Source organism: Bos indicus, chromosome 11 (genome assembly GCF_029378745.1).
Source record: "Bos indicus isolate NIAB-ARS_2022 breed Sahiwal x Tharparkar chromosome 11, NIAB-ARS_B.indTharparkar_mat_pri_1.0, whole genome shotgun sequence".
Lineage (NCBI taxonomy): Eukaryota > Metazoa > Chordata > Mammalia > Artiodactyla > Bovidae > Bos > Bos indicus.
Genome location: NC_091770.1, coordinates 15245914 through 15271964, shown reverse-complemented (window position 1 = coordinate 15271964; position 26051 = coordinate 15245914). Strand labels below are relative to the sequence as shown.

Below are 26051 nucleotides of genomic sequence, written 5' to 3'. Positions count from 1 at the left end.
CCAGTCAGTAAGTCATGTCCAATTCTTTGTGATCTATGGACTGCAGCACACCAGGCTTCCCCGCCTTCGCTATCTCCCAGAGTTTGCTCACACTCACGTCCATTGATTCGGTGATGCCATCCAATCATCTCATTCTCTGTTGCCCCCTTCTCCTTGCCTCATATGTAGAAGTTTTCAATTCAAATCTCTCTATATTTGCCTTAATGGGGTATGGCTTGTGTGTCATGATAAAGAACATTTTCTCTACCCCCAAGTTTATAAAAATATTTTCCATCAAGTGCTTTTATGGTTTACATCTTCCATACAGTAATGATGATAAGGATGATGATGGCAGCTATACTTAAACAGCACTTGTATGTGCCAGGTGATATTCTCTGCCCTTTTCATACAGCTACTTACTTAATCCTCACAGCAGTCCCATGAGGTACTAACATCATCCCTATTTCATGAAAGTGAAGAACCAAGTGGTTTGTAACTTGCTCAGGTCATACAGCTGGTGGCTGGTGGAGGCAGCCTGGAAGCCCAGGCTGTCTAACCCCAGAGTCTATGCTCTTACCTACAACATCATCCTGCTTCTCAAGGCATTTCAATTTAAATATTTTAACCAACTACTTGAATTTATTTTGGTTTAAGGAGTGAAGCAGAGCTTTCATTCTGAGTCCCAAATGCTTGGCCAACTATTTCAATGCATATTGAATATTTATATCCCAAAGATTTAAAATGCCATCCTTATCATGAACTAAATTCTTATACTTACTTGAGTGTTTCTGAACCCTCTCTCCTGTTTCATTTCATTCCTGTAGCATATGTTAACTCTTTATATAATAAGGATATTATTAGCTTTTTATCTTTCCTACTTGTTACAAATATTTTGTCACATATTTTTTTCATGAAGTCATAAAAATTCCTTCAAGTTTTCTTTTCTTGCTTCAAAGTTCAGGAAATTTGGTAGGTATTCACTTGTATTCCTAGTTTTTCTAGGAGATGAAAAAATATTTAGCATATATTTAGCCCATTTGGAATTAATTTGGTGTATCATAAAATAATCTAAGTATATTTTTTGAGCCTGAATGTTTAGAGGGATTTCACTTTAACCAGTATAAATAGCCCTGCAGTCCCTCACTTCCTAACTAAACCAATGCCGTGCCCCCAACTCTATGTTGTGACTTCTAAATCCCTAACCCCACCTCCAGTCATTTCAGTGATGTGGCACTGCTGTTGCACTCTCTGTCCTAAACCTATTTCTCACATCATGTACCACGGAATGCAGCAAGCAGTGGGTGACTGTGGGGAACCACCACCAGCCCCTAAGGAGGGTGAAGTTTTCTCACCTGGAGGAGCAACAATCCTAATCTCCACAAAGAGGAAAGCTTAACTATTCTCTTCCCCAACACTAACCTTGAGGTCCTTGGCCAAGTCTCCCTAAAACTTTGGCCAAAAGCACAAGGCGTTGGCCCTTTGAATTCTGGACGTCTTCACAGCAGGAAGGAACAGGATTGCCTCGGGTCCAGTTACAAACACTTCCAGGAGGGCTGGAGGCCAGGAATGAAGCCATTTCCGCCTCCTGGCTTGGCCACGTCCCCGTTCCACTTGGAGCTCTCTAAAGAACTTGCTCTGCTTCCTGGCCTGATAACCCTGACCCTTGGCTTCCTCACACCTCAGTTATCACAGAAAGGTAGGCAGCTTAACATTGTCTTTTTCACTCAGCAAACGAAGAAAAAAATTCTTTGCATAAGGAAATGGCATGCACAAGCTTTAGGTTAAACAGGCCAAACTTCAGACTTCACATCTTGGCTTGACTAGTTGTGAGCTGTGAAAGATCAGCTTTATTAGTTTCTCTGGCGAGCCACAGATACTTCAGCAGTAAAACAGAGATAATATCTACCTCACAGAGATAGAATCCATATGGAATACATCCACTCCCTCCACTCTTCTCCCTCAGGTAAGCCCTGCCACCACTTGCTCTAGGACTTCAATCGAGTTGGCAATCTTTCCCAACACCCATCAACACCACCTCCCTCCTTCCCCAAAGAGAAATCCACACAAAGAACAACATCCATAAGAAAGAATACATATTGTATGATTCTGTTTATACAACAATCAAGAGAAAGCAAAATTGAACTGTGGGGACGGAAATCAGAAAGCAGTTGCCTGGTAGAAGGGAAAGGGTGGTGGTTCAGTTGACTGGGAAGGGGAATAATAGAACTTTCTGTGGTGATGAAATGTTCCACACCTGTTTTGGGAAGTGGTTCTATAAGAATACACAATGTCAAAACATATCAAAATTACATTTAAGACAAAATTGCATTTTCTTATATGTAAATTATACCCCAATTTGGGGAAAAAAAAAAAAAAACACCTTTGTCAGATATAATTCAAATGCACAGTAACATGATGGGGGAAATATGCTGTTTAATATAAATATTTTGACAAACTTCAAGGCTTGATTCACTCAAAAAGACACGCCTAAATGTGATTCCTATCTTTGGTCCCAACTAGCTATATAACCGGCCAAGTTACACATTCTCTCTGGGTCTCGTATTCATACACTGTAAATGAGGACTCTTCGGTACCCACCTCAAATACTGTATGCCCTGTAAAAGATCTCTAGTCTTTCCCATTCTATTGTTTTCCTCTACTTCTTTGCATTGATCGGTGAGGAAGGCTTTCTTATCTCTCCTTGCTATTCTTTGGAACTCTACATTCAGATGCTTATATCTTTCCTTTTCGCCTTTGCTTTTCACTTCTCTTTTTTTCACAGCTATTTATAAGGCCTCCTCAGAAAGCCATTTTGCTTTTTTCAATTTTTCTTGGGGATGGTCTTGCTCCCTGTTTCCTGTATAATGTCACGAACCTCCGTCCATAGTTCATCAGGCACTCTATCAGATCTAGGCCCTTAAATCTATTTCTCACTTCCACTGTATAGTCATAAGGAATTTGATTTAGGTCATACCTGAATGGTCTAGTGGTTTTCCCTACTTTCTTCAATTTAAGTCTGAATTTGGCAATAAGGAGTTCATGATCTGAGCCACAGTCCACTCCCGGTCTTGTTTTTGCTGACCGTATAGAGCTTCTCCATCTTTGGCTGCAAAAGATATAATCAGTCTGATTTCAGTGTTGACCATCTGGTGATGTCCATGTGTAGTGTCTTCTCTTGTGTTGCTGGAAGAGGGTGTTTGCTACGACCAGTGCGTTTTCTTGGCAAAACTCTGTTAGACTTTGCCCTGCTTCATTTTTACTGCAAGGTCAAATTTGCCTGTTACTTCAGGTGTTTCTTGACTTCCTGCTTTTGCATTCCAGTCCCCTATAATGAAGAGACATCTTTTTTGGGTGTTAGTTCTAGAAGCTCTTGTAGGTCCTCAAAGAACCGTTCAACTTCAGCTTCTTCAGCGTTACTGGTCAGGGCACAGACTTGGATTACCGTGATACTGAATGGTTGGCCTTGAAAACGAACAGAGATCATTCTGTCGTTTTTGAGATCGCATCCAAGTACTGCATGTCGGACGCCTGTTGACTATGATGGCTACTCCATTTCTTCTAAGGGATTCCTGCCCACAGTAGTAGACATAACGGTCATCTGAGTTAAATTCACCCATTTCAGTCCATCTTAGTTTGCTGATTCCTAGAATGTCGATGTTGACTCTTGCCATCTCCTGTTTGACCACTTCCAATTTGCTAGATTCATGGACCTGACATTCCAGGTTCCTATGCAGTACTGCTCTTTACAGCACTGAACCTTGCTTCTATCACCAGTCCCATCCAAAACTGGGTGTTGTTTTTGCTTTGGCTCCATCCCTTCATTCTTTCTGGAGTTATTTCTCCACTGATCTCCAGTAGCATATTGGGCACCTACTGACCTGGGGAGTTCATCTTTCAATGTCCTATCTTTTTGCCTTTTCATACTCTTCATGGGGTTCTCGAGGCAAGAATACTGTAGTAGTTTGCCATTCCCTTCTCCAGTGGACCATATTCTGTCAGATCTCTCAATAGAATGGGAAAACAATAGAATGGGAAAGACTAGAGATCTCTTCAAGAAAATTAGAGAAACCAAGGGAACATTTCATGCAAAGATGGGCTTGATAAAGGACAGAAATGGTAGGGACCTAACAGAAGCAGAAGATATTAAGAAGAGATAGCAAGAATACACAGAAGAACTGTACAAAAAAGATCTTCACGACCCAGATAATCAGGAAGGTGTGATCACTCACACTCACCTAGAGCCAGACATCCTGGAATGTGAAGTCAAGTGGGCCTTAGGAAGCATCACTACGAACAAAGCAAGTGAAGGTGATGGAATTCCAGTTGAGGTATTTCAAATACTAAAAGATTGATGCTGTGAAAGTGCTGCACTCAATATGCCAGCAAATTTGGAAAACTCAGCAGTGGCCACAGGACTGGAAAAGGTCAGTTTTCATTCCAATCCCAAAGAAAGGTAATACCAAAGAATGCTCAAACTACCACACAATTGCACTCATGTCACACGCTAGTAAAGTAATGGTCAAAATTCTCCAAGCCACGCTTCAGCAATAAGTGAAACGTGAACTTCCAGATGTTCAAGCTGGTTTTAGAAAAGGCAGAGGAACCAGAGATCAAATTGCCAATATCCACTGGATCATTGAAAAAGCAAGAGAGTTCCAGAAAAAACATCTATTTCTCCTTAGACTATGCCAAAGCCTTTGATTGTGTGGATCACAATAAACTGTGGAAAATTCTGAAAGAGATGGGAATATCAGACCACCTGATCTGCCTTTTGAGAAACCTGTATGCAGGTCAGGAAGCAATAGTTAGAACTGGACATGGAACAACAGACTGGTTCCAAATAGGAAAAGGAGTACATCAAGGCTGTATATTATCACCCTGCTTATTTAACTTCTATGCAGAGTACATCATGAGAAATGCTGGGCTGGATGAAGCACAAGCTGGAATCAAGATTGCCGGGAGAAATATCAATAACCTCAGATATGCAGATAACACCACCCTTATGGCAGAAAGTGAAGAAGAACTAAAGAGCCTCTTGATGAAAGTAAAAGAGGAGAGTGAAAAAGTTGGCTTAAAACTCAACATTCAGAAAACGAAGATCATGGCATCTATTTTTCCAAGATAAATTTTGGAATAGTTGGAGTGTATATATATATAGTAAGTCATGAGAGTAGTGAGATATTATCATATATGGGGAAACAGTGGAAACAGTGTCAGACTTGATTTTTTTGGGCTCCAAAATCACTACAGATGGTGACTGCAGCCATGAAATTAAAAGACGCTTACTCCTTGGAAGGAAAGTTATGACCAACCTAGATAGCCTATTCAAAAGCAGAGACATTACTTTGCCAACAAAGGTTCGTCTAGTCAAGGCTATGGTTTTTCCTGTAGTCATGTATGGATGTGAGAGTTGGACTGTGAAGAAGGCTGAGTGCCGAAGAATTGATGCTTTTGAACTGTGGTGCTGGAGAAGACTCTTGAGAGTCCCTTGGACTGGAAGGAGATCCAACCAGTCCATTCTGAAGGAGATCAGCCCTGGGATTTCTTTGGAAGGAATGATGCTAAAGCTGAAACGCCAGTACTATGGCCACCCCATGCGAAGAGTTGACTCATTGGAAAAGACTCTGATGCTGGGAGGGACTGGGGGCAGGAGGAGAAGGGGATGACAGAGGATGAGATGGCTGGATGGCATCACTGACTCGATGGACGTGAGTCTGAGTGAACTCCGGGAGTTGGTGATGGACAGGGAGGCCTGGCGTGCTGTGGTTCATGGGGTCGCAAAGAGTCGGACACAACTGAGCGACTGAACTGAACTGAACTGTAAAAGATAAACCGTGATAGTGTCAAGAACTTAGTAAGCACTTGATATGTGTTCATCATTTTCCCTTCTTCTTCCATTTATAAACAGCAAATGGGATGCAATAGCACAATACTTATATTTTTTTCCCAAAATGACTGTAAGTTATCGAAGAGGAGAAAGGGGAGGGGATATGAGGGGAACAGGGAAGAGCAGAAAAAGAAAAAAATGAACAAAATAACATTAGAACTCATCCTGAGGAAAGAAGCATATACATATGGGTTTATCTATAAGGATATTCATGGCACTATTAATAGTAGTAAATTAACAGTAGAAAACTGGAAAATGGAACAGGGACTAATTACACAAAAACACAAAACTAAGTTTTATGATAGATTAATAAAAGTATGTATAATCCAGACATTTATATAAATATCTACTATTACAGAAAAGCATTCTTGAGCTATACTAATCTACGCATTAGTCAAAATTAGGACAGACAGAAAAGGCAGGAAATGATAAAGCTAGTGTAACTACCCACACATTCTCTTATTACAAATAGTGAGAAAAACAATTTATAGCTGATTTATCCTGTGTCTGTATTAAAATGAGTATGAATTTACACACACACAATAGAAAAAAATTTAAATGAAAGTAATCATATCTATAAAGTAAAAAGAGAATTTTAAAGCAAGTTAAAATAGAATGAGGTCAGGTAGTGTCAAACATAAGAATATCAGAGTTTTTTTTAAAGACACCTGTTGCCAAACTTGCATAGTCAAATTGAGTAAAATTATTTTAGTCAAGATAAAAATATTCCAGACAATCTGTCAATTGTCTCTGTCCATGCTGACGAGTGGTGAGAAAGCATGATGACAGACACAAGCATGTCACAAAGCTAAATATGACTAAGCCCACACTAGCCTTGAGAACCTTCCTTCAATGATGACTTAACCACTATGGAGCGAGTTTAACCACACCTGCCAGAGACCAAACATTGCCATCAGCATTCTGTGACACTTCTGGAGAGGGCTATTCACAGGGCCTTATATAAACTAGCAAATTATCTCACTGCAGCTATTTCTCCATCTAAATACCCAAAAGTTCTCTATTATAAATTGCTAGAGATGATCCTTTGACCTGAACATGTCACTGGTTATCTAGCCCTTATGTTCTCAGTATTATTTCCCCAAATCCAAATATAAAAATTAAGCAAAGAGCCATAACATCTGGCATTATTACGCCACCGTATGCTTCTCTAAGCGCTTTGTTTACAAGCAGTATTTTTTTCTAACAGGAACGATTCTCACTGCTCCTGTGTATGTCAGCAGTGCTGTGAGAAGGAAGTCTAACGAATCTGCATGCCACCCTTAACTGTTTCTAAAACTACTGAACTTTTATAAAAACCAATTTCAAACTCATCAAAAGGAGGTTTGGTTCATATTATGAATTTGAAGAACAGAAGAATTATAGGAAAAAAAGAAACTAAAATATTAGCTGGCCATGAATTTAAACTAAATCCTAATAATTTTCTTTAGGTAGGAAACTACTAAATTTTCACTTAAATTAGAAATCATATAAGTTAAATAATCTGCTAAAACAGGTACAGGATTAGAAAATTTTCAATGGGAATCAGAATACAATTTTACTATGGGTGAAAATTCTTATAATTAGATTTGCTAGAAGGAGTAAAAAAACTGAACATGATCACTAAAATACATTTGGAAAATCTACTTAAAATAAAAATTAAATGAAAGCACCTCAATTTATGCTGGGAGAAGGTTTTGTTCTTTTACTTTTTTTTCCTTTTCTGAAAACTGCTCAAAATGTATCTTTGTGCATTCTGAACAAGCTTTGTGAAAGGAAAGGAAAAAAAAGAATTTACTTCAGGTGTAAAATGGAATATACCAGCAATGCAGCTTATTTACCTTTTCTCTGAGGCTTCCCTGGTGGCTCAGATGGTAAAGTGTCTGCCTGCAATGCAGGAGACCTGGGTTCGATCCCTGGGTCGGGAAGATTCCCCTGGAGAAGGAAATGGCGACCCACTCCAGTATTCTTGCCTGGAGAATTCCATGGATGGAGAAGCCTGGAGGGCTACAGTCCACGGGGTCGCAAAGAGTTGGACACAATTGAGCGACTTCACTTTCTTTTCATTTTCCTTCACTGAGATTTCAGATGGAGAAGGAAATGGCAACCCACTCCAGTATTCTTTCTTGCCTGGGAAATCCCATGGACAGAGGAGCCTGGCAGGCTACAGCACATAGGGTCACAAAGAGTCAGACATGACCGAAGCAACTAAGCAAGCATGAGATTTTAGAACCGCCTTCATGAAGCTTCCTCAGTAAATAAGGGCCTTTAAAAAAATTACAATTGAGGTAAACAAGAAACAGGCACTTTGGAATCTCTGTTCCAGCCTCAGTGGTTTGGCAACATACCGAGACCTGCTCAGAGCCTAGGGGCTGAGTGCAGAAGAAGAGCCATCACAACAGTGAACAGGACAAGTGCAAGATGATGGGGGATGGGGGGGAAGGAGCATGCAAAGAGACCAGCGAGGGTTCCTATCCTCTCTAGGATGAAAAATTCTGCTATGCTTCCAAACATGTTTTAAGTGATCTTCACTCAAAGCTCAAGTCCCTTCTTTCTATACTCGATGGTCAATATATAATACTTAAAAAGGCCAAAATAAAATAAAACAAGGAAAAGACAAGTAATTGAAGGGGTCAACATAGCTCCTGTAAGTAGGTATATGGTTCTACTTAGAAAGTCACAAAACTGGCTTCCCATGTGGCTCAGCTGGTAAAGAATCCACCTGTAATGAGGGAGACCTGAGTTCAACCCCTGGGTTGGGAAGATCCCCTGGAGAAGGGAAAGGCTACCCACTCCAGTATTCTGGCCTGGACAATTCCATGGACTGTATAGTCCATGGGGTTGCAATGAGTTGGACACAACTGAGTGACTTTCACAAAGTCGCAGATCTTTAAGTGAACTGCCCAGAACCTGAGCTTTACAACAATTTAGCTGATTATATAGCTGAATTTGCAAAAGCATGCATATAGATGGAGGGCTGCAGCTAAAAAAAACAAGGACCAGACACAAGGTAAATTTTGGAATAGTTGGAGTGTGTATATATATATATATAGTAAGTCATGAGAGTGGTGAGATATTATCATATATGGGGAAACAGTGGAAACAGTGTCAGACTTTATTTTTTTGGGCTCCAAAATCACTGCAGATGGTGACTGCAGCCATGAAATTAAAAGACGCTTATTCCTTGGAAGGAAAGTTATGACCAACCTAGATAGCCTATTCAAAAGCAGAGACATTACTTTGCCAACAAAGGTCATCTAGTCAAGGCTATGGTTTTTCCAGTGGTCATGTATGGATGTAAGAGTTGGACTGTGAAGAAGGCTGAGTGCCGAAGAATTGATGCTTTTGAACTGTGGTGTTGGAGAAGACTCTTGAGAGTCCCTTGGACTGCAAAGAGATCCAACGAGTCCATTCTGAGAGATCAGCCCTGGGATTTCTTTGGAAGGAATGATGCTAAAGCTGAAACGCCAGTACTTTGGCTCCCTCATGCGAAGAGTTGACTCACTGGAAAAGACTCTGATGCTGGGAGGGATTTGGGGCAGGAGGAGAAGGGGACGACAGAGGATGAGATGGCTGGATGGCATCACTGACTCGATGGACGTGAGTCTCAGTGAACTCCGAGAGTTGGTGATGGACAGGGAGGCCTGGTGTGCTGCGATTCATGGGGTCGCGAAGAGTCAGACACGACTGAGCGACCGAACTGAACTGAACTGATTTCTTATTTCTGTTTTTACATAATTCCAAATTCATTAATAGCATATGCTGATAATTGCAAATATAATGTTACATTTTCGAGCCCCCTAACTTTGTAACCTGTAAGCTCCTGTACACCCTATCTTTATACAGTCTCTTCACAAATTAATCCCACAAAAGGTCTTTTATATTTAATCCTATTGGATGTAAAACCCAGGGCCTTCAGGACTCCCACAGTTTCTGAAAGGATATAGTAATTTTTGTGCTGTTAAGAGTCAACCAGTTCTGACTTCATCCTTAGATGAAGACCATCTTATTAAACAGTACAAGGAAAACGTTAGTCTTCATTTCTATATTGTTCAAACAATCTGAAAGTATACAGATGACTGTTTAATGAGTGAATAAATGAGTATGGGATTTATTCCAGCTATTACACTGAGATAACCAAAGTAATAGATTAACATAAGCATAAGTTTCTGCAAGCCGACTATATACATGTAAACCACATATTACTGAGTCACAGTGATATTTAGTCTATGATTACATAAACATATTTGACATTGGAATGTCAGGATTAATACGTAACTAAGCATATTCAACTATACAAGAAAAGTACTCTTTTATATATTACTTGAGTTTAACAAAATTTTCCTGTGTAGAGTCAAGGGAACAATTTGTATTCTATAATCAAGTATTAATAGTAAACACAAACTGAAATAACAAAATATGAATACCCTACCTGAGTATCTTTGTATTTGTCTCGTAAGTCCAAGAGCCGATGATAAGCTTTAATGGCTTCAGAAAATTCTCCAACATCAGTGCTAGTGAGAATGTAGTTTTCCCAGATCTGCCAATGTTCATAGTTGCACTTGAGGGCTTCTTGTAATGTTCTAAAAGCTTTTACTCTATTGAAGGTCAAATAAACAAACAAACAAAAAAACCCAATAATGAATAGCCATAGCTAAATAAGCCACACCTAAATGTATAAAATGCTAATGTGAACTTTCTATCAGTCCTGAAACATTCATGTTAATAAACAAAATTAGAGGGCCAAACAACCCGAAACCACCCCAAATTTCCCTAACAGGGAATGGCAAACAAAACAGGTAGAAACTGGGACTTCCCTGGTGGCCCAGTGGTTTAGAATCCACCTTGCAATGCAAGGGCCATGAGTTAGATCCTGGCTGGGGTACTAAGATCCCACATGCCTCGGAGCAAATAAGCCCACGCGCTGCAAGTACTGAGCACACAGGCCGCTACCGAGAGCCCGTGTGCTGCAGTGAAAGACTGCACGGTGCAACTGAGACCCAACACAGCCAAATAAACGAATGAATAAATAAAAGTTAGAAATGAAGTAAGAATAGGGACACACGAATAAAAACCAAGTAGAAAATCTGAAACTGCAAAAGACATTAAAAACAACAAACCAAAAAACCTCAACATGTGACAAAAACTAGTTTCACACAAAGAAAGAACTGATGAACTGGGAGATAATAGTGAGAAATTCAAATGAATTCAGATTAAAAAATAAAAAGAATAATAAACACACAGAGGGAAGAATGAGAGGTAAGATTCAAGTACACATTCCATAGACATTTCAGAGTAAACACATGCAGAATATGGGAGGACACTATATTTGAAGAGACAATAACTGAGCATTTTCCAAAACTAAACAAAGATCTAAATTCTATGATCAAAAGTGTATTTTGTGTACTGAGTATTCTAAATAATGGTAAACCAACACCTAGACATATTATGTGAAACCACAGTACATAAAGGTAATCCTAAAACCTATAAAAGAATGACAGAGAACAGCAGATATTTCATAAGTAGCAAAAGATGACAGAAGACAATAAAACACTACCTATAAAGTGTTAAGTGAAAATTAATTTTATCATCAACTAAACTTAACACTTAGGAATAAATGCAATATCAAAAATTTTAACATGTACAAAAAACAGGAAACTTTACCACTGGCCCTTACTTAAAAGAACTATTCAAGGGTCTCCTCTTGCAAAAATAATAGGACTTTCAAAGAGAAGAAAAGGGATATAAGAAATATTCAATGATGACAAGAGAAACAGAGGAAGCATGTCAGTAACTTAATTACTAAGAACAAATATAATTAGGAGTTGTGTTTTTAGTAAGTAAATCTAAAAGTCTGTAGACTATATTCTTTGCAACTAAATAAAAAATCAATAGTAAGTAGAGTTAAAAAAACATATGCCTACAAACTTGAAATGCACTCTTAAAGTAAAGAAACCAATGAGGGGGCAGAAATTCATATTAGAAAGTACAAAATGTTTAGAATTTAAAGAAAGTATTATATATCACTATCTGCAAGATATAGCATTTAGAGACAAAAAGCAGTATTTAGAGAAAATTTTATAATTTTTACATGGATTGGTTATAATTATGAAAGATGGGAAATGAGTTAAAATATTCAACTTAATTTGATAGAAGAACACCAAATAATTCTAAGAAAGAAAAAATGTTAAGAAAGAAACAAATGATCAACAAAATCAAAAGTTGGCTCTTTGAAAAAAAAATAATGAAACAAATATCTAGCTGAATTCCATTCAGTTCAGTCACTCAGTCATGTCTGACTCTTGGTGACCCCGTGGACTGCAGCACGCCAGGCCTCCCAGTCCATTACCAACTCCCGGAGTTGACTCAGACGCATGTCCATTGAGTCAGTGATGCCATCCAACCATCTCATCCTCTGTTGTCCCCTTCTCTTCCCGCCTTCAATCTTTCCCAGCATCAGGGTCTTTTAAAATGAGTCAGTTCTTCACATCAGGTGGCCAAAGTACTGGAGTTTCAATTTCAGCTTCAGCATCAATCCTTCCAATGAATATTCAGGACTGATTTCCTTTAGGATGGACTGGTTGGATCTCCTTGCTGTCCAAGGGCCTCTCAGAGTCTTTTCCAACACCACAGTTCAAAAGCATCAATTCTTTGGCACTCAGCTTTCTTTATAGTCCAACTCTCACATCCATACATGACCACTGGAAAAACCATAGCCTTGACTTGATGGACCTTTGTTGACAAAGTAATGTCTCTGCTTTTTAATACGCTGTCTAGGTTGGTCATAACTTATCTTCCAAAGAGCAAGCATCTTTCAATTTTATGGCTGCAGTCACCATCTGCAGTGATTTTGGAGCCCAAAATAAAGTCTGCCACTGTTCTATTGTTTCCCCATCTACTTGCCATGAAGTGATGGGACCAGATGCCATAATCTTAATTTTCTGAATGTTGAGTTTTAAGCCAACTTTTTCACTCTCCTCTTTCACTTTCATCAAGAGGCTCTTTAGTTCTTCTTTACTTTCTGCCATAAGTGCGGTATCACCTGCATATCTGAGGTTATTGATATTTCTCCCGGCAATCTTGATTCCAGCTTGTGCTGCACTCAATATGCCAGCAAATTTGGAAAACTCAGCAGTGGCCACAGGACTGGAAAAGGTCAGTTTTCATTCCAATCCCAAAGAAAGGCAATGCCAAAGGATGCTCAAACTACTGCACAATTGCACTCATCTAACACACTAGCAAAATAATGCTCAAAATTCTCCAAGCCAGGCTTCAACAGTATGTGAATTGTGAACTTCCAGATCTTCAAGCTGGATTTAGAAAAGGCAGAGGAACCAGAGATCAAGTTGCCAGTATCCGTTGGATCACTGAAAAAGCAAGAGAGTTCCAGAAAAACATCTACTTCTGCTTTACTGACTATGCCAAAGCCTTTGACTGTGTGGATCACAACAAACTCTGGAAAATTCTGAAAGAGAAGGGAATACCAGACCACTTGACCTGCCTCCTGAGAAATCTGTATGCAGGTCAAGAAGCAACAGTTAGAACCGGACATGGAACAACAGACTGGCTACAAATCGGGAAAGGAGTTCATCAAGGCTGTGTATTGTCACCCTGCTTATTTAATTTATATTCAGAGTACATCATGAGAAATTCCATTAGAATTTAGAAAAATGGTATAAATAAAATCAGTAGTATTTTAAAAAATCATGAGAACATCACAAACAAATCATGCAAAATGATTTAACAAGTACAAAGCCAAATAAACCAATAAAAATGAAAACCAGGTTAGATGGTTTTTACAGAAAAAGTTTATCAAGCCATCGCAGAATCCTTGCCTTATCCAAGCTACTTCAGAAAATAGAAAAAGACTTAAGAACTTGATATTGACAAGGAAATCAACAAAACTTCATGTCACCTATTTTAAAAGTTAAACATCTTAACTATCAGCAAGATTCTTAATGCTTTACTCTACTGGCTGAACAAACACTATAGCTCCCTTGAAGATCAAAAATGTTTTACTGGACAACTATAGCAACCTCTTTCAAGGGTAAGCTATCTGTCCCTCTCCAACAGCCTTTTTGCATTTGCTTTGCGAACTTAAGACCACGAGGTCCACGTCTCTTCTCCTGCTGAGCCTCAAAGTGTTTCATCAAGACTTCCCTTTTGCTGACTTCAAGGCAAATTTTCAAGGTGATGATGGAGCTGCTTCTGGCCGATCCAGGCCATTGGTCTGGGAGTCATCCCCTTAAGAACTTAAATAGAAGTGTGCCCATACCATCAGTAACTTTCTCAGCTAGTCACAGAACACACAAATCATTTAATCAATGGTACTGACTGAAATGACTTCTTTACAATTAGTCTTTTAGTCTTTTCATAACAACCAATTCACTGCAGTTTAGTTTTGTATTCTCTACATTAAACAATTTACCTAAAGTTGTCATGGAATGTACTAATTCATTTACCCCCGACCTACCCTCCTTTATAGTTAAAAATGGAAGTACCCTTGCTCTAACACTTCTTCATATTCAGCCATAAATTGTTTCCATATAATTTTTTCCCCCTTTCTCCACTCCCTCTGCACACATCAGATGTGCTATCAACTGCGGACTGAGATTCCTGAGGTGGACTGAGATTCCCAAGGTCTCCCATCCACATATGGGTAGGGATGAAGTTATCCTGTTGAAAAGATGTCAACTAGCAGCATCCCACACCAGGAGGATTATCTTTTTTCCTGCGTGTCCTCCTATCCTCTAATCCTGGTTGCTTGGCCCACAAAATTTTTGCAATAAAATTCTATTTTTTTGGAAAGTATGACTTCTTTCTAGGGAGCTTCAATTCTGGATTCATTTATCAAACCATGGTGGTATGATAATGCACTATGACAATTATATAGGAAAATGGAAAACTTTCCCATGGGACTGGTAGGGCCATGATGCCTCGGGGAATCAGATGAAAAAGGGAAAACAGCACTTTAGTGAAGAACCCAGCAACAGCAGAGCGAGAGATGAGGGAGTGTAAAGGGTCACCTTAAGGCAGGGAGAGGATTCTTTTGAGAGTAGTAATGATTTGCCCCTGCAGTAACAATCTCATGAGTGAAAAATGAGCTATGTCTGGAGCAGTGGCAGCAAAGAAAGCAAAGTAAAATGGCAAGAATAAAGGAGTGATTTACCTCTGACCTTACAACCCCACTTTTACACAAAACCCTATTCAGGGAGCTGCAGGGAGACAAAACTGTGTCAAAGAGAAGCTGAGGAACAATGTGCAAGAACCACCAAGAGAGAAAGCAATTAGAATTCTTAGGGTTAATGGGCTGGAGGACAAGAGGTCTCTACATACACAATGATCAAGATTACTAGAAAAACCCACTGAGAGCACTCCACGGTTATGGCAGGGATTTTCCTTCCCCTTGCTTTACACCAAAAGAGTCTCTAGTGAGTTTTAACACAATCAGTTGCAATCAAGAACACAATATTATTTTCCACAGAGCGTGATGGAACAAACAGTGCTTTATTTATGTGTTATCATCCGAGAGCAGCAGAAGCATTTCATGATCTCGACGTAATGTGGATTTATGATATCTCCAGAAATACTCATGAATCACAAAGAAAACTAAGTTTGAAAATAAGGGCAAACAAACATGGAAATATATCTATCCTTTCATTTATTTAAAACTAGGATAACAGCCATCCTTGCCTCTTCCCTTTCTTTCTGTAGCCAGTCAGTAAGTCCAGTTGCTTGTCCCCTTTATAAACTGGCATCTGCCCCTTCTTCTTCCAGCCTAGATGTCTCCTGCCTGGACTATTACAACAGCTGTCTCCTAACTGGTTTCCCAGCCCCCAGTTTCCTCTCTAGTCTGTCTCACACACGGTCATCAGATAAATTTTCCTCTTCATGAAATCTCAAGAAATTTCTCTCTTCATGAAATTATCCCCACTGAAATCTCTGGCTTCCTATTACCAACAGGATAGTCTCAACTAGTTAGTCGAACAATCAGAACATGCTGCCATTTGACCCCAACTGACCTTCCCAATCTCATCTCTCACCTTGGCTCTCACTAGTCTCGAGCTGGACGACTTTACTTCCTGTCCCCTAAAGTGTGGCATTCGTGCCTGTCACCCTGCTTCTGGTCACCCAAATTCAGAAGGCTAAGGACAGCTATTAATGACCATTTATTTCCAAAGCCTGTCCCCTCTACCAATTCTTCAAATTATAGCTTGAGTCCAACAATCTCTCAGAAGTGTTTCTGAACCAGCATCACACATGATCTCTTCTCTGAGATCCTCAGAGGACTATACAAGTGGTAGAGAATGTAAGTGTTCTACAAATATTACCTACTATCCTAGCCCTCTTTGTACTTTTCATTGAGACTTACCACATATGACCTAGATTATTAATCAATTTTTTAAATAATATGGCATAATATTTTCTAAACCCAAACTCCCTGAAGTCATTGGTTCATACTTCTGTTTCTCAATAATGTTCAGTACACAGCAAGCAATCATGCTCTGCAACACGCTGGAGGGGTAGAATAGGGTGGGAGATGTGAGGGAGGTTCCAGAGTGAGGGGACATATGTATACCTGTGGCTGATTCATGTTGATGTATGGCAGAAACCACCACAATATTGTAAAGCATTTATCCTCCAGTAAAAAATTTAAAAAAAAAAAAAAAAGAATCTGTCTGTTGAGCTGACTAAAGGCATGCTTGCTTTTATCATGTAATGAAATTTAGGACACAAAATTTCAGTTTCAAATAAAGAGTTCAAAAAATATTTATTACATACTAAGTGATTTAAAGAAATAAACTACACTTAGAATGCAAATGGCTAAATTAAGTCATTGTAACTCAAAGATAAGGGTAGGAAAGGGGAAAAAGATAACGAGGAAAGGCACAATGTTTCACTGTTCAATTGAAGAAAATCTCATTCATTTATTTTGGAAGCAAAGTTCTTCATCTTTTTTGGTGTACTTACTTTTGTTTTAAGCGGATATAAGAAGTTGATAAATTGTTCCAAGCTTCAGCATTCTGAAATGATAGAGAATTCAGTTACAGACTATTCTCTCCTTTAGGTATAACTGCTGCCAACAAAAATATATTTTCTTGGCTCAAGATGTGCTTTTACAATCATAATTTTCAATAAGGTTAGAAGTGTATAAGAAAATTAAATTAAACATTTATAATTAAACTTAATATTTATAATTTTTTAAAAGTCACAAAAATAATCAACAGAATGATATAACTGTTAAAGCCTTAATTTGGAATTTAGAAAAGATTCTATTTTCAAATTTAGATTTACAAAATAGTTGGGCAATTTATAACAGTATTTATACAATATATAGATTAATTACAAATCTAAAGCAGTGCAGAATATTGTTTTTCCTATCATAAAAGGGTTTGCTATTTCACCATCATCCTTTATCAGAAAGGAGAATAAAGGAGTGTGTGTTCTCCAATGTTAAGGCTACGTATTTCATCAAACACATTTCTCTACCTATTTTCCTATGCAATGACAATAAATTAAAGTCGGTATAAATGTTGATTCTAACAAGAATGATATAAATTATGCTTGCTCTTATTCGTTCCACATTTTATAAAACACAGAGTATGTAGTTCTGAAGTTCCAAAGACACAATTTAAAAATTAATGGCAATGGACCTCTGCTTATGGACAGAATACAGTTAGGACCAGACTAGTCTTATTATCATAAAAAGACATCTAACTGGACAAAATTTTAGGACAACTGTTTTTGAGAAGTTGGACAGTGGGCAACACAGGACTGTGATCCCTGAGAGAAGAGCTGTTGAGGTGTCTCAAAAATCAACCTGCACTTCTAGCTAAAGGCACTTAGAGGGCCACAGCACAGAAAGAAAGAAACCAAACAAAACACAGCAAGTCTTACTGAAAGGAAGAAAAAAGTTCAGAGTTCAGAGCTGCAAAGGTGGTTGAATTTGCAAGACAAACTACCAGGGAAGAGAGATCTATTCAGAGAATAAGCTCTAGAAATCTCAATAAGCAACTCCTTGAATCCTTGGCTAAATACTAAGCTATACTGTGCAGGGAAAAACTTCTAAAGGCCAAGTAGGGAACAACTACCAGAGAGCTGTGAGCTGAATGGAGATTCCAGGGCTCAAACAAGTGCTGGGAGCTAGTCAAGTTTCAACCAATCTTAGTTAGTGGAGAATTCTTACTGATCAGCCGTGGGATTAAACTCAGCCCCCAAAATGTTATACCTCAAGAGAAGGGTGACTGCAACTCTAAAACAAGGACAACAACAGACCTACTCTAAGCTGAAAATTAAGTTGATCCATAATGAAATTAACCAAATGCCAAAAAACCCCTCTACCTTCTTCAAGGGAAGACAACAAAACTTAGAAACTCAACAACATAGCATCCACAAGTGTACTATATGATAATAATAAAAAAAAAAGGTAGACAAACAAGCAGGAAAATTCATCCATGACCAATTTAAAAATCAGTTAACAGAAATAGACACCGAAATTAAGGAGATACTGGAATACACATATAAAAACTTCAAAGCAGTTGTTATAAATATAATCAGATATTTGAAGAAAACATGAACAAAATAAGGGAATGATTAGGGAATCTCAGTAGAAACACAAGAAGTGTAAAAAGAACCAAATAAAATTCTTGAACTAAAAAAAAAGAAAGCATGTTATCTGAAAGTGTTATGTTTTGAGATGTAACTGATACACAGCATTGTACAATGCTATACACAGCACTGCAACTGACAGACAGCATATACAGTTTTAGAAGTACTACATAGTGACTTGGTACATGTATATATTTGCGAAGTGATTACCACAATAAGTTTAGTGAATATGCACCACCACACACAGTAGGGTAAGCTTAATGACTAGGTTTAACATTAGATTTGACATAAACATAAGAACTAAACCAATAAAACTCTTAGAAAAAAAGATAAGTTAATCTTCATGACCTTAGATCTGGCAATGGATTCTTAAATGTGACACCAAAGCACAAGCAACAGGTTAGACCTCATCAAAATTAAAAACATTTGTACTTCAAAGACGCTATAAGAAAGTGAAAAACAGCTTCCAAAATGGGAAAACAAATTTGTAAATCATATATCTGATATGGTGCTTATACCTAGGATACAGAAAGAATTCTTACAACTCAACAATAAAAAGACCAATAACCTAAATGGGCAAAGGATGTGAGTAAACATTTCTCTAATGATACACGAATGGCCAATAAGTACATGAAAAGATGCTCAAGATAATCAGCTGTCAAAGAAATGCAAACCGAAACCACAACAAGATACTGCCTACTAGGACAGCTATAATCAAACAGATAGTGACAAGCGTCGACAAAGACGCTGAGAAACGGAAACATGTGTCTACACAAAAACTTGTGAGTGAATGTTCACAGCAGCGTGATTCACAGTAACTGAAGAGTGGAACCATCTAAATGCCCATCAATTGATGAATGAGTAAGTTAACATGTGATATGCTCATACAATGGAATAGGATTTGACCATAAAAAGGAATGAAGTGCTGATATATGAGACAACATGGATGAACTGTGGAAACATTAATCTAAGTGAAGAAAGCCACCAAAAAGACTACTCATGGTATGATTCCATTTGTATGAAACATTTAGAACAGGCAAATGTATGGAGACAGAATATCCATCAGTGGTTGCCTAGGGGTCGGGGTGGGAGGTACGAGTGCAAAGTCTCTGGGTGAAATGGGGAATGATCGCTAACTGGTACAGGGGCTTCTTTTTACAATAATAAAAAGGTTCTAAAACGGTGGTGATGGTTGCACAATTCTGAATACACTAAAAAAGAAAAAAAAATCACTGAATTGTACACTTTAAATGGATGAACTATATGGTATGTGAGTTATTTACCATCTCAGTAAAGCTGTTAAATATTTAAAGACCATAAACTACCAAAAAAAGAACTTTCTAATAATGCAATTAACAGGTAGCCCATAGTGGGGAGTGACAAAATATATGTGACACTTTGCTGTATATTTCAGCAAAGTATATTTTTTAACTAAAAAACTATTTTATTACAATTATTTTCTAAACAAAACTATGAATACCTTAGATATTATAAGAAAACACTTATTTCTAGATTTATAAATCATATACCTTAGGGCATGACCTTCTACCAATGGTACACTTTCCTCCAGCACAAAAGGAATGATGTCCTTTTACTTGGACATAAAAATAATAGAAAGTTTGAATCTTTCTGCCTTATTTTCTCTCTCCCCTTTTACTGTGATAAGCTAGAGAGAAACTGCTGTAAAGGACAGGGAGTTTAGCTCAGTGCTCTGTGGAGACCTAGAGGGGTAGAATGGGTGGGTGGGGGTGGGAGAGAAAAGAGAGGAAGGGGATATATGTATACATACAGCTGATTCATGATGTCATACAGCAAAAATCAACACAGCATTGTACAGCAATTATATTCCAATAAAAAAAATTTTTTTAAAGCTAATAGAAAAACAAAAACAAAACAAAACTAAACCCCACTTAACATGAGATCACCCTCTTCACAAATTTTTAGGTGCACAACGGGACAGTTAACCATGGGCACAATATTTTACAACAAATCTCTACAACTTAATCATCTTGCAAAACTGAAACTACGTACTTGCAGGAATTGCTGTTCTGAACTACGGTACAGTTCAAATAATTTAGACAGTACCAAAGAGCTGTGATAAGGAAAGAAGACCAAACAAACTTACGTCGGGTTCCAGAGTCACACACCGCTGAAATGCCCTCGCTGAACCTCCGTAGTCTTCCAAGGCCAGATAGGCACAGCCCAGAGAAAACCACACTCCGAGCTGCAAGACCAAAAGACGAAGTCATTCAAACACATAGAGACATTTATAGGATTAATCTGAAAACCCCGTAAGATGCTATCAACAAACACACTACACTAGTAGTCTACAGAGCTATATCATAAATACTGCCTTACATTGTATCTTAAACTAGAAACCTTAGCTATGGAGATGATACTTTTCCATATAATTTTCAAAACTAATTCAAAAATGAAAGCATGTGCAACACTGCACATCTTTAATTGAGAAACACCCATTTGTTTTAACCAACTCCATGAACACAATGGAGAGCTCTGTTGATAAGCCCCAATATGATAAATTAACTTTACATTTTTACTGAGCATCAATGTAACTATGTAAAAAGTATACAAAGCATCAGCAGAGTCACAAGTGATGATCGTATTACAAACTTGAGAGGAAAAAGTTTTGCTTCCATCTTCAAATTGGACCACAAGTATACTTTTGCTGTTTAACCAAGAGCCAAACTGCCTTGGCATGTACCTGCCTAGGAATGCCTGAAAAAATTTAGAAAAAGTAGGCTCAGAATCTGGATTACCAAAGAGTCATTCACAGTGGAAAGCCTGACTTAAGTCAGTAAGATTTGTAAATTTAGAGATGTGGAAAACAGGTAACTATGAGGGATGGGATGGGGAGGGAGGTAAGAGGGAGGTTCAGGCTGGGGGATACATGTACATCTATGGGTGATTCATGTCCATGTATGGCAAAAACCCACTACAATATTGTAATTAACCTCCAATTAAAAAAATATATTAATTAAAAAAAAAAAAGAAAACAGGTAAGTAGGAAGTGGCTATTGAGAATTACAAAAGAATTCTTTACATCACAGGGTTTCCTTAAAATTCAATAGCCTCTATCAAAAGGAAGATAAAACTGATAAAAATTCAATGAAATTAGTCAGAAATGCAGCTATTACAACTCTGCTTTCCTCTCAGATACAGTCAGTCAGGCCAACGGTAGAAGGAATTTGCTCTCTTACTTGCTCTGACTGCCAGTATGAGGGCAGCGAGCCAGCAGACAGACGTGGTTGAACACTGCCGGGTGGGAAAGGAAACGAGCTGCTCTGTTACCCGTCCACAGCCTTCCACAGAGGCGGACAGGAGGCTGCCCGCACCCTCCCCCATTCATACAAAACTTGTTCCATACGGCTAGTTGAGGCCTCAAAGTTCTTTAAGCAGATAAAGATTTTCAGTCGATAATTAGAGATAAGGCTTAGAAAGCAAATATTCCTGGGCAATTTAACACTTTGTCCTGAATTTACAAGAGACTATAAATAACTGCTATCAGCAGCCTTTAAGAGAACAAATTTTGTTAGAAGCATAGGTAATGGCTGAAAACAGGGTTGGTGTGTGTCTGGGGGTCAGTGGGAGATGCAGAGGTTGAAATTAAGTTAGAAGTTCCCTTTTCTGAATCAAGGGACTCCAGCAACTTAAAAAGTAGCTCATTACACTTTTCTTTTGTCTGGTTATTTAAAGAATCAAATGAAAAGAGTTCCAATGCACTAAACCACATTCACTGAAAGTGACTCACTCTGAGAGGGCCTAAAGTCTGATGCTAATGTATAAAACAAGCTTCCTTCTAGTCTACTCAAAAGTTTCAAAATCTGTGTATTATAATTCATCATTTATAAGGTGCACTTTTTTTCCATTTAACGTCTCTGAATGCTAATAACCAATAGTTGATCAGACTTTTATTGTGCGTGTGTGTGTTCTCAGTCACTCAGTTGCGTCCAACTCTTTGTGGCCCCATGGACTGTAGCCTGTCAGGGTCCTCTGTTCATGGGATTTTCCAGGCAAGAATACTGGAGTGGGTTGCCATTTCCTCCTGCAGGGAGTCTTCCCTACCCTGGGATCAAACCCCCTTCTCTTGCATCTCCTGTATTGGCAGGTAGATTTTTTTACCACTGCGCCACCTAGGAAATCAGCATTTAATTTTCTATACAAGGTGGCACTTAAAATACATTGCCTCTTACAAGTGACAGCATGTTATACCCTCAAAGAATCATGGCAGCAAGTTTACTTGGAATGAGGAATATCTCATCCTGCGATCAAATCAAGAAAAATGAGAAGTGCCCACAAAGTTCTCAAAATGCATATGCCCTGCTCGCTTCCTGCATCAGCAAAGAACAAACTGACAATAGAACTATTTCATATGTGTCATAAAAAACAGTGAGTATAAACTCAAGTGAAAATAAAAATTGAAAATTTATTTTTCAATCTACCTCAAAAGACAAAGATTATATAAATGTCTGAAATTAGCAACTATCTTACAGCTCCAACATAAGCTGGTGATGAGATTACTATCTAAGTTTTTAAAACAAGTCAATCCTTTTTAACTAATGTCTTAATACCAAAATAAGTTTAATGAAAATCAAGCCGATAACAATTTAATATATAGTACTGTGATTCCCTTTTCTTTTTACTCTTGATCATTTGTGTAATTGCTTCAATAATTTGCATCTAAAAAAATTCTAGGATCATTGACTGCTAGTAGCTTTTCATCTCCTAATGACAAATAATCAAGATGGGAGACGACTTCTGTACACACCCTATTTTTTGAATCATGCAAAGGCTTAAAAAAAAAAACTCTAGTATCTTCTAATTGCTTCTAGATGACCCACTAAACCATCAAAAATCCATTTATACCTTGCATCTCAATTGGGGTCCTTGGATTTTGAGGTGTGAAGAGTTGACTCATTGGAAAAGACTCTGATGCTGGGAGGGATTGGGGGCAGGAGGAGAAGGGGACGACAGAGGATGAGATGGCTGGATGGCATCACTGACTCGATGGACGTGAGTCTCAGTGAACTCCGGGAGTTGGTGATGGACAGGAAGGCCTGGCATGCTGCAATTCATGGGGTCGCAAAGAGTCGGACACGACTGAGCGACTGATCTGATCTGATCTGATCTGATCTGAAGGAGTATATTTGTTGCCTCTTTTACTTTTTTTTTTTTTTTAACTCTTACTTAACCTATATTTCCCTGATTGACATCTTGATTTAGGATGGTCATGCTCTTAAGAAGAGAATATCATAAAAGAAAAAAATTCAAAAGAAGCTTAAAAAAGTTAAAACTTACATGAATCCCCAAGTTAACATTGTATATGGTTGCATACAAAAGGTCTCCATCTCCTAGTCTAATGCTATCAGACAGAAATATAATGATAGCCTCATTATATTTTCTAGCAGTCACATTTTAAAAGTAAAAAGAAATGAGTGAAATCAATTTTAACAACATTTTACTTAGATCTACATATCTAAAATATTATCATTTACACATGTTATTTGTATACAAGATCAGTGAGATATTTTATATTCACTTCATTCATATGAAGTCTTTGAAACCTGGTGTGTGTCCTACACTAACAGCAGATTTCAGTTTGGACCAGCCACACTTCAAATGCTCAACTGCCACATGAGGCTGGTGGCTACCATACTGAGCGGCACAACTCTACACTATTTCTCTACAACAGTGACACAGACCCTAACATACCTGCATCCTTTCCTTTGGTCTCCATTAAAAAAAAACTGGCTCCTCTGGCTAAGACCCACTCCCGGGCTCCTCTCTTGGGCTCCTCACACACCACAGTCACTCCTGTTCCTCTCCACACAATAGCAACCAGAATAATTAGCATTTAATGAGCACCTAGAGCCAGCTTAAGACTAAATATTAAACAAACTAAGATCATGGCATCCAGCCCCGTTACTGCATGGCAAACAGAAGAGGAAAAGATGGAAGTAGTGACAGATTTCCTCTTCTTGGGCTCCAAAATCACTACAGACCGTGACTGAAGCCATGAAATCATAAGACGATTGCTTCTTGGCAGGAAAGCAATGACAAGCCTAGACAGTGTGTTGAAAAGCAGAGACATTACTCTGCTGACAAAGGTCTGTATAGTCAAGGCTATGGTTTTCCCAGTGGTCATGTACAGTTGTGAGAGATGGACCATAAAGAAGGCAGAACACCAAAGAAGCCTTTAAGCTTTAAAACACCATTAAGCCTTTGAACTGTGGTGCTGGAGAAGATCCCTGGACAGCAAGAAGATCCAACCAGTCAATCTTAAGAGAAATCAACCCTGAATATTCACTGGAAGGACTAATGTTGAAGCTCCAGTATTTTGATCATCTGATGCGAACAGACTCATTGGAAACGTCCTTGATGGTGGGAAATATCAAGGGCAGAAAGAGAAGAAGGCGTCAGAGGAGGAGATGGTTGGATGGCATCACCGACTCAATGGACTTGAGTCTGAGCAAACTCCAGGAGATGGTAAGTGATGGGGAGGCCTGGCATGCTGTAGTCCATGGGGTCACAAAGAGCTGGACGTGACTAGGCGACTGAACAACAACAGTGAACACCTACTATGTAGCCGAGCACTGATACTATGTGCTTTCCACACATCACCCTGTCTATTCCTCACAAATGGCCTTGCAAGGCAGCAGACAGCACCCTCATTGGGGAGATGAACACAGACCAGAGTCAGTCAGCGATGAAGGAGAGATCTGAGTGTGATTCAGTGGAATCAGTGTGATTCCAGAGGCCGTCATCTCCGCATGACCATGCTGCCTCCCTCTACACCGTTCTGCCCACACACAGCCATGGTTCGTGGCAGGGCCATTCTTGTCAGCAGCAGAGGGGGTGGGTAAGGAAACAGTCCACTTAACACATGCTGGGAAGACCCAGGAGATCAAGTTTTTAAGAACTGGAGCATTATCTACCTCTCCCTCAGAAAGTTTTCCTGATAGGCAAACGGATAAAGATGAAGCGGAAGAATGGATGTTTACCTGGAGCAAAGAACTGAAAGGCAAACCTCTCACCAAGGGACTGGGCAAGAATGGAGAAAGATAATAACCATCGCGGAGGCTCTGGTGGAGACTGCTGTGATGCTCATTTCCAGGGTGGACTGTGAAGGCAGGCAGTGGCCTTTTAGAAGTTGACAGTCCAATTTTCTACTCGGAAGAAGCCAATACAGAGACACAAAAGCAGACTATTTTGAATATGACATACATACTTGAAGAATGGTTTTAAATTATTTTTTAAATAATTAACCAAAAGCAGGAATGGTTGAAAACATGATCTCTCTTTGAACTTCCCTCAAAAGCCCCCTAGAGAAACAGGAATAGAAAGATAGATTGACTGGGGTTCAAGAGGTTCTGAAGAACTGAATGACCTTGGCCATGTCACTTAACTTCTGAGTCTCACTTCCCCAGTTGTTAAATGGGTGGGGGGTGGGGATTAAGCAAAAATTCCAAGGCTCCTTCAGATCCCCGATTCTGAGAACTCAGAGGCCACAGGGTTCAAAGGTACATTATTGCCATCTAGCGGCAAAACAAATACACTGATG

At 38.8% G+C, this 26051-nt stretch overlaps 1 protein-coding gene across 3 annotated transcripts in view; it reads right to left on the bottom strand.

Moving 5' to 3' along the window:
- Window positions 1–26051, bottom strand: part of TTC27 (tetratricopeptide repeat domain 27) — a 185491-nt gene that overhangs the window by 19099 nt on the left and 140341 nt on the right. For all 3 annotated transcript variants that reach the window (XM_070798087.1, XM_070798088.1, XM_019969975.2), the window contains exons 14-16: window positions 20598–20696; window positions 16835–16887; window positions 10296–10461 (exon numbers count right to left, since the gene is read on the bottom strand). In XM_070798087.1, coding sequence (XP_070654188.1) covers window positions 10296–10461; window positions 16835–16887; window positions 20598–20696 — 318 coding nt within the window. The remainder of the gene's footprint in view (window positions 1–10295; window positions 10462–16834; window positions 16888–20597; window positions 20697–26051) is intronic.